Genomic DNA, 10,128 nt, shown 5'->3' with positions numbered 1-10,128 from the left:
GTTCCACTCTGTTCTGTTCCTTCTGTATGAGTTCCACTCTATTCAGTTCCTTCTGGATGAGTTCCATTCTATTCAGTTCCTTCTGTATGAGTTCCACTCTGTTCTGTTCCTTCTGTATGAGTTCCACTCTGTTCTGTTCCTTCTGTATGAGTTCCACTCTGTTCAGTTCCTTCTGGATGAGTTCCATTCTATTCAGTTCCTTCTGTATGAGTTCCACTCTGTTCTGTTCCTTCTGTATGAGTTCCACTCTGTTCTGTTCTCTCTGTATGAGTTCCACACCGCTCTGTTCTTTGTGTACGGGTTCCACGCCGCTCTGTTCCTTTTGTACGGGTTCCACCCTGACGGGTTCTCTTCATGCAGCCGGCGCAGTTTGAACAGTGCATGGTGCAGATGCTGCAGTCACTGAAAGAGGCTATGGAGTGCAAGCCTGGAGAGATCAACGTAAGCATCACCCCTCTGTGCCATCCCTTTATCTTTCTCCCTCTATCTCTCCATCCCTCTACCCCTCTGTGCCATCCCTTTATCTTTCTCCCTCTATCTCTCCATCCCTCTACCCCTCTGTACCATCCCTTTATCTTTCTCCCTCTATCTCTCCATCCCTCTTCCCCTCTGTATCATCCCTTTATCTTTCTCCCTCTACCTCTCCATCCCTCTTACCCTCTGTATCTATTCCCTCTATCTCTCCATCCCTCTACCCCTCTGTATCTATTCCCTCTATCTCTCCATCCCTCTACCCCTCTGTACCATCCCTTTATCTTTCTCTTTATCTACTCCCTCTATCCCTCCATCCCTCTACCCCTCTGTACCATCCCTTTATCTTTCTCTTTATCTACTCCCTCTATCCCTCCATCCCTCTACCCCTCTATACCATCCCTTCATATTTCTCTGTATATATTTCCTCTATCTCTCCATCCTCATCCCATCTTTCACCAACCCCTCCTCACCCAGCCCCACACTCTTTAGATCATCTCTCTGTGCTTCTACATCAAGGGTGGCCAATCTTAACTGAAAAGGGCTAGTGTGTTTGCAGGTTGTTGTTCTAGCCCTGTGCCTCATTCTACTTTTAATGTTTTGTTTGAAGACCATAAATAGTTAAATAGTTGAATCATGTGTCTTAGTGCTGGGCTAAAACAGAAACCTGCAGCACACTGGCTCTTTTTGGATAAGATTCCCCTCACAGTCTTTAAATCACACACACAGTCTTTAAATCACGCAGTCATTAAATCACACACACAGTCTTTAAATCACGCAGTCTTTAAATCACATACACAGTCTTTAAATCACGCATACAGTCTTTAAATCACACACACAGTCGTTAAGTCACGCACACAGTCTTTAAATCACACACACAGTCATTAAATCACGCAGTCTTTAAATCACGCACACAGTCTTTAAATCACACACACAGTCATTAAATCACAAGTCTTTAAATCACACACAAGGTCATTAAATCACACACAGTCTTTAAATCATGCCCACATTCTTTAAATCATGCCCACATTCTTTAAATCATGCACACAGTCGTTAAATCACGCACACAGTTGTTAAATCACGCACGCAGTCGTTAAATCACGCATACAGTTGTTAAATCACGCACACAGTCTTTAAATCACGCACACAGTCTTTAAATCACACACACAGTCTTTAAATCACGCCCACACCCGCCTCCTCAAAGAAACACCGTCTCTGTCCCCTTAACTCTTTGTGGTCATGTGTTCTTGCCTAAAGTTATGTGTGTGTGAGTATGCCTTATGCAGTATGCTGTGTGTGCAGTAACAGTATGGTATGGCTGTAACAACACAAAACATACTTTGCCTTTTGCAGCTAGTATGTACATGTATATGTTTATTTTACTGTTAATGTCAATGGCACTATTCGGATTAACTCTCTAGGTGCTGATTGGTTCTTGTCTCTTTTGGCCAGCATAGGTTTTGGCAGAAATCAGGTGCCGTCAAAGTGTTATGAATCAAAGCAGAAATGTGAATGTAATCTTGATGGTTTTATTCAGTAGTACCAAAGCAAAGTTTGGCCAGCAGGCTTCTGTCTATTCTCATAGGAGGAACAGTGTGAGTGACGTCACAGTTATGTCCAGCTGCCGGTATAATCACTTAATCACAGTCCCAGTGTGTTATTACGAATGTATGTACAGTAAAGGGAACAGGCATATTCATAATCAGTATATTAGAAATTAATCTGTAAATGTCTTACACAGCTCTTTCAGATGGAGAGAACTCAGGACAGAGCTTGTGAGCTGTGTGTGGGCATTATGAAGGTAACAATAACAATTACTCAATATGAATTATCATGGATTCAACTGCTTGGTCCTTATTCCCATTTCAGACCTACTTGGCTGACTAACAGAAAAAATGGCTCTTGTTTATGTCCCTGTCAAATGTTTAAAAAGTTTAGTCTTTTTCACTGTTTTTAGTGTTTTTTTTCTTCAGCCACAGTTGTTTTTTTTTACTCTGGTTTAAAAGCTTGTTTTTGGGAGAATTTGTTGAGTGTTTCCATCATCTTTGCTGTGGATTTCAGGTGTTCATAAATTGCCTGGAACAATTAAGCACCAAAAGCGATGGAGACATCGACACGTCACAGTAAGTAACAAAGTGGATGGTTTTTTTTATTTTTCTTGGAACTTCCTGTCTGTGTAGTGCGAGTCATCGGGGTTGAGTTCATTATCATTAATCTAAGATATTATTTGAATGTCAGGCCTAATCTCTGAAAGAGTGACACTTCAAATAATCAAATGGCAGGTTTGAATGCCCGCATATTTCTTAAGGTTACCGCGGGTTACTGCAGAGGTTCTGAAGGTTACTGCAGAGATAACACACTTTTTTCTAAAAAAAAAAAGGGGACATCTCTCCTGCATGGGACAAAGTCACTCTGCAGTTGGAGTTAAAGCATTCAAAACATTCCCCTCTTCCCCTGTCTGCTTCTTAGCTTAGCTGCTTCTTATTCTCATCTGTGCTAGCATGACACCGTCTCCCTTCCCCCTGGCCTTGGCACGAATGCCATAGTGGGGTGTTTTCAGAGCTGTCACGCTTCTAATGAAGTATTACTAATAGCCGCGATTAGAAATGAATGATGTGTTTTACTGAAAATCTTTTTTTTTTTTTTAGACAGTAACCTCTGTTGTTCTTCCTCCAGCCTGTCTGTGGACATCGCCTCTCCGGACCTCTTCGGCAGCGTTCACGAGGATTTCAGCCCAACCCTGGTAGGTTATGAAAATGAACGTCAATGTGTTCACCTACACCTTCTATACACTCCACAGCGCAGTGTCCCCCATCACGGTGCTGGGGTATTGCATTTCTGTTCGCTTTATAGACCTATACACCAACAAGACCCCTCCGTTCTGCCACTTCGTGCCGTCTGGCGCCTCCCCCTCGCCACACCTGCGCTTCACGCTCGCGACTGCTGTCTGTCCTGGTCCCACGGTGGTGGAATGACCTCCCGTCAGAACGGCAGAGTCTCTGACCTCCTTCAAGCGCAGCACGAAGACCCATCTCTTCAGGCTACACCTTTCCCTCCCCAACTCACAATCACTGTGATTAGCCTGAGACCGTAATGACACTTATGTATAGATATCGTTACTTGTATAGGTATTGTTGTTTTTATTGGCTGTTGTTGTATTCTAGCTGCCAACAGTGGTATGCTAGTTTGAATGTTGATTGTACTCTTCAAGGGTTCTGAATTTCTGTATGTTTACACTCGGACTCGGAACTGTACTGTCCTCTCAGGTCTACGTTTGCACTTGTTCTTGTGATTGATTTGCACTTTGTTGTACGTCGCTAAATGCCACGTAATGTAATGTAAAAGAGCGCCCCCAAGTGACCCGCCCAGGCCTCTTCAGCAACCTAGTTTAGCCAGGAGGTCTCAGCCCATTCACCTCAACATGAGAAGGGTTGAGGACGGTATGGCTGCTTAGGTTCAGCAGTTTGACATGAGAAGGGTACAGGGTGGTAGAACTATTTAGCTTCTGCAGTTTTTCATGAGAAGGGTACAGGGTGGTATGACTGTTGCTTCAGCAGTGTATATTGAGAAGGGTACAGGGTGGTAGAACTATTTAGCTTCTGCAGTTTTTCATGAGAAGGGTACAGGGTGGTATGACTGTTGCTTCAGCAGTGTATATTGAGAAGGGTACAGGGTGGTGTGGCTGCTTAGGTTCTGCAGTTTGACATGAGAAAGCCAGGTCACGGAGCGCCGAACCTGGCTAATTTTGAAGTCGCATGGCCCCTTCTCTCACCATTCCCCCCACACCCCTGACCCACGTGCGGCCCAGAAACGCTAGAATGGGGGGACTGTAGTAAGGAGCTAACTCTCTCACGCCCCTGGCTAACCACCAGCCAGAGACCGCAAAAGGCCTCACGGCCAGTTCCTGGTAAGTCTGGAGGTCGACGTGTCTGTTTCCTACTAACTGTTTTCAGCGAGGTGCAAGGAAAGCTGTGATAGCAGATGAGGTGGAGGAGCCCTTCTTGTAAAAAAAAAAAAAGAGCAAAATAAGAATCTCACCAGCGTGCTACTCTCCCGCTGGGGGGTTTCCCTGGCTGGGCCTGAACAACCGACCTGTTTCCCCCGCGCGGTCTTACTCAACGCTGTCACAGTCACATCAGACGCTGTGCCGCACCGCGCTGCTCTCCCTGCCTGCCTCCGCGCGGAGAGTCCGCTGTGCTCGCCAGCGGCCCCCAGGAACGGGCCCGGGGGTCCGCCACGCCCGGCCGCTGTGGCATGTCACTTCCTGTGCTGTGGGAAAGGCTTGTGCGCTTTCCCCGCCTTGTGTGTGTGTGTGTGTGTGTGTGTGTGTGTGTGTTCTGCGTGTGCTGCACTGTCTGTAGCAGGATAGCAGTCTGTAGCAGTGGTAAGCAACCCTGTTCCTGGAGATCTGCCGTCCTGTAGGTTTTCACTCCAACCCTAAACATGCACTCCTCATTCAACAGATAGAGCAGGACAGCCCAACCCTGTTCCTGGAGATCTGCCGTCCTGTAGGTTTTCACTCCAACCCTAAACATGCACTCCTCATTCAACAGATAGAGCAGGACAGCCCAACCCTGTTCCTGGAGATCTGCCGTCCTGTAGGTTTTCACTCCAACCCTAAACATGCACTCCTCATTCAACAGATAGAGCAGGACAGCCCAACCCTGTTCCTGGAAATCTGCCGTCCTGTAGATTTTCACTCCAACCCTAAAAACGCACTCCTCATTCAACAGCTAGCGATCTCATTGAGCTGCTAATTAGTCAGTTGGGGCAAATTAGGGTTGAAATTCCCTTTGGCTGCCCGCTGCTTCTAAGTCACTAACTTAAAAAAAAAGAAAATGTGTCAAATGCGCTTCTCACAGGTTCAATAAAGTATATCTCTTATCTCTCCCTCTTATCTATTTGCCCATCTGATTGTGTGTCTGTCGGTGTGTCCGTCTGTCTGACTGTGTGTCTGTCGGTGTGTCCGTCTGTCTGACTGTGTGTCTGTTGGTGTATCCGTCTGTCTGACTGTGTGTCTGTTTGTGTGTCCATCTGTCTGACTGTGTGTCTGTCGGTGTATCCGTCTGTCTGACTGTGTGTCTGTTTGTGTGTCCATCTGACTGACTGTGTGTCTGTCGGTGTATCCGTCTGTGTGTCTGTTTGTGTGTCCATCTGTCTGACTGTGTGTCTGTCGGTGTATCCGTCTGTCTGACTGTGTGTCTGTTTGTGTGTCCATCTGTCTGACTGTGTGTCTGTCGGTGTATCCGTCTGTCTGACTGTGTGTCTGTTTGTGTGTCCATCTGACTGACTGTGTGTCTGTCGGTGTATCCGTCTGTCTGACTGTGTGTCTGTTTGTGTGTCCATCTGTCTGACTGTGTGTCTGTCGGTGTATCCGTCTGTCTGACTGTGTGTCTGTTGGTGTGTCCGTCTGTCTGACTGTGTGTCTGTCGATGTATCCGTCCGTCTGACTGTGTGTCTGTTGGTGTGTCCGTCTATCTGACTGTGTCTGTCGGTGTGTCCGTCTGTCTTGACTGTGTGTCTGTCGGTGTGTCCGTCTATCTGACTGTGTGTCCGTCTGTCCCTCATGAGCAGGAGCAGCGTCTGCTCATCATCCTCAGTAATTGCCAGCACCTGGAGAGGCACACCTTCCTCAACCTGGCCAATCACTTCGAGAAGCACGGCTTCCTGGGCACGGAGAAGATCACCCGGGTGAGTCCCTCCTCTCCCTCTGCCCGCCCTCTCCATTCTACCTTTCTCCATCCCTCTTCCCCCTCTCCTCCCCTCCTCTCCCTCTGCCCGCCCTCTCCATTCTACCTTTCTCCATCCCTCTTCCCCCTCTCCTCCCCTCCTCTCCCTCTGCCCGCCCTCTCCATTCTACCTTTCTCCATCCCTCTTCCCCCTCTCCTCCCCTCCCCTGTCTCTGCCCGCCTTCTGCTTCTACCTTTCTCTACTTTTTCCTGCCTCATCTCTCCGTTCTACCTTTCTCTATCCGCTGTCTGCTTCTACCTTTCTCTACCCGCTGTCTGCTTCTACCTGTCTGTACCCGCTGTCTGCTTCTACCTGTCTGTACCCGCTGTCTGCTTCTACCTGTCTGTGCCCGCTGTCTGCTTCTACCTGTCTGTACCCGCTGTCTGCTTCTACCTGTCCGTGCCTACTGTCTGCTTCTACCTGTCTGTACCCGCTGTCTGCTTCTACCTGTCTGTACCCGCTGTCTGCTTCTACCTGTCTGTGCCTGCTGTCTGCTTCTACCTTTCTCTACCTTTTCCTGCCTCACCTCCCCATCTCTCCTCTTCTTTCTCTACCTACTTTCTACTGTTCAATATCTCTACCTCATCTCTCCATTCTCTTCTTCTGCATCTCCTACCCTCCCCTGCCCCACCTCTTTCACTCAGTATCTCTACCTTTCTCTACCTTATCTCTCCATTCTCCCTTTCTCCATCGTTATTGTAATGTAATTTAATGATGTGAGACGTGGTTCATGAGGATCTACATGCAGGATCTCTGTGGCGTCTTTCAGTGTAAAACAGTCTTTTCTCAAACCTTTCTCACCCAATGTTTATATCTGAGACAAGCTAAGATAATACGCGTACCCACACATACATCCACACACACTCATTTCATTACAGTACATTCTTGACCTGTTACAGACCTGATGTTAAAATGTCAGTCTACTGTATGGCTTTAGCGTAGGTAGGTGTGTGTGTGTGTGTGTCTTTTTTTTTTTTTTTTGTTATTGTTTTTAGTGAAAGGTTGTTCACCAAAGTAATGACAAAAACTGAGATCTGTTTCATGCCAGCACTGCTATGACTTTCTCAAAGGCCAAAGACAGCTCATCGTTGCTCAGACAGAGACCGTCGTGCTCATTCAATGAGGTTATTGCAAGTGTGAGTAATGATGAGGCCGCCGCGGGGAGCTAACACAGCCCTTCCAGTAAAGACCAGTTACGCTGGTTTCCCCTCCATTTTACTTGGTATACTGGACATAGTACAGCCTATGAATATCATTCAACTGCCGCCGGATTCTCTATTCACCGAGTTAAAATCCTGCAACCGGGTGTCTCAGTTTTGTCCTTGTTTAAGTGATGCTCCTTCTAATTTAATTTCTGGTGGTGGTGTTTTTTTGGGGTTTTTTTACCCTTATTTTGGGGTAGTCAGTCTGTTGTCCTTTTGTTGCATTTGTTCCGCTCTATTCAGATCAGTGGAAAGCAGAGAGGGTTTCAGACAGGGGTGCTGTCACAGCACAGGAGGTCCAGGGGAATTTGGAAATGGGTTTGAGAGTCGGGTGCCCTACATACTGTGCTGCACTGTCTCCCCGGCTGCGTGAGTGCTCAGTCGGTCTCATTTACATGACATTACACTTTAGTCATTTGGCAGACGCTTTTAATCCAAAGCGACTTACAAGTGCATAGGTTCTCCCACAATCAATGCATCACATCCAGAACTAGGAAAATACACTTGGAATGCTGCTCTAAACATAGTCGTCATCATAAGCGCAATTTATTTATTTTATTTTATTTTTTTGGGGGGGGGGGGGGGGGGGGGGTTTGACAAGGATAGGGATAACAGAAAGAAGGGGCGGGGGAAATCAGGAGGGAGGACTAAGGTAGAGTTTGAAAAGGTGGGTTTTGAGTCTGCGTCGAAATGGTGTGAAGCTCTTCCCGCGCTCTGTGCTCTGTCTGCATCTGGTGTAGCCGCAGTACAGAGCTTTCTCAAAAACGGACTCGTTCTGAATCGCAGTCGCTCCGAAGCTCACAATAGCTGTTTATTTTATCTAACTTAAAAGTAAAAAGGCACACTGCTAGGGTTCCTCCGGCATCCGGCCTTGGGGACATGGTCCTCGACCGTGGACCTTCGAAGCGGGCTTCGTTTTCGACCAGTGCGGTTGCCTCTCATATTCACGTACTTGTTTCAGCCACTGCTTTCAATGTAGGTCAGAGGTAGAAATCAATCAAAGTCAATCATTTTCACAAGTAGGTGTTTTCTTCTTCATCGAATGTCTCCCTGTGTGCCGATTTGTCAGGTTATTGTATTATTTGGAGAATATTGTGGATGAATCCGGCCTGTAGCATACTGGTTAAGGTAAATGACTGGGACACGCAAGGTCGGTGGTTCTAATCCCCGGTGTAGCCACAATAAGATCGGCACAGCCTTTGGGCCCTAGACCCTGCATTGCTCCAGGGGAGGATTGTCTCCTGCTTAGTCTAATCAACTTTGCTCTGGATAAGAGCGTCTGCCAAATGCCAATAATGTATGTAATGAATCAGGGACAGTTTTGCGTTACTGCAGAGTCACTGTGTGGATGACCCAGACGTGGCCAGACTTCATGCCCATAAAGGTCTTCCCTTTCCCTTCTGCACAATTTCAGTCTCCCAATGTGTGCAACATGGCGGTGCCCGGCACTGTACTTAGGCAGTTTAAATTTGCTTATTCAAAATCGCATTGAAAGTCAATGGGTGACATCACCAACACATTTTCTACAGCCTGTGATTGGGTGAGGCACTTGATGTGCAGCTGCAATGTCAACCCCAAAGGAGCAAGGATTTCCCCTGCTACATTCTTTCATCGGTGGCAGTTGGCACTTGACGCCCTTACTTCCAAACTTCCATGTCAAGTCGACCACAAACAATTTTTTTAGGTGTAAAAAATGTGTTATTTGAGCCCTGAATGCAAACTCTATTGAGAGAAAATATGTCAAGATACTGCAACCTTTATGGGAAAATAGACAAAGTGAATAAACAGAGTGAATCGAGGATATATGAATAACTTTTGATTTGCATAACAATTCTGCAACTCAAGTGTCATTTGAGTCACACTTTTTTTGAGCTATATTCAAGTGCATTTGTGTAGCTTTTATGCTAAATCACTGCAAATTCACGGTCTCTGTACTAGTGCCAGTACAAGTCATTCAAAATGTCCGTCTTGCATTTTTTATTCGAACTGAACTGAAGGTGACAAATCATTTTCAGTGATAATGAAAATTTTGTCCAAGTTAAAAAAAAAAAGAAAAGAAATGGAATTAACTGATGTTAAGTGTTGGTTTATCACCTGACATGCAGTTTCTACTGTGTCCTCTGCAGGTGAACTGACTTTTTTGTGTGTGTTTATTTCTAGTTTTAAAGCATATGATGTTCACAGTTTCACACGCCAGTCACACGCCAGTCAGAAAGGGGCCTACAGAGGGTCACAGGGGGCTTCCCTCTTAGCTTTCTGGAACATTTCTCATGTTGTGCTCGAATGGACACAGTATTTATTTCGATTTTCTTTTGTTTCTGTTTGACACGATAGAAAACTTCCAGTGGAATTTATTCCATCTTCTGTGCGAGTTTGTGCCCTCCGCTTGCGACCGCGTTGCTAATGGGAACCTGTGCTCAGGCTGCAAACCCAAACAACAAGTCGCACTGCTCTATATATTGGCTGGGGCAATTAGAACAAAATTTCAACCAGTGAGCTTGAATTATTGTAAAGTTATACAATGTTTCGGTGCAGAATGCCGGGCCTTCTGTAGGTCGGAATTTATAGGCACCGTGGTTGTGATGGCAAAGACATAAAGGCGCTATATAAATGCCCACCATTTACCATTTGTGATGGCAAAGACAGGCACCCATCACATCTCAAGAGGTACAATAACAGTGGAATGTGAATAAGTCTTTCATCATTCCTTTATGAACAAAAGCGA

The 10,128-nt window shown here is 46.1% G+C and overlaps 1 protein-coding gene across 1 annotated transcript in view; it reads left to right on the top strand.

Annotated features, from left to right (window-relative positions):
* exoc2 (exocyst complex component 2) overlaps positions 1–10,128 on the top strand; it is a 94,921-nt gene that overhangs the window by 67,957 nt on the left and 16,836 nt on the right. Inside the window, 5 exon segments of the mRNA XM_061238666.1 lie at positions 361–441; positions 2,213–2,272; positions 2,533–2,594; positions 3,148–3,214; positions 6,046–6,162. Coding sequence (XP_061094650.1) covers positions 361–441; positions 2,213–2,272; positions 2,533–2,594; positions 3,148–3,214; positions 6,046–6,162 — 387 coding nt within the window.

The sequence above is a fragment of the Conger conger genome, chromosome 4, assembly GCF_963514075.1.
Source record: "Conger conger chromosome 4, fConCon1.1, whole genome shotgun sequence".
Taxonomy (NCBI): domain Eukaryota; kingdom Metazoa; phylum Chordata; class Actinopteri; order Anguilliformes; family Congridae; genus Conger; species Conger conger.
Note: the sequence above shows the minus strand (reverse complement) of the source record. Positions and strands in the feature narration are given on the sequence as shown.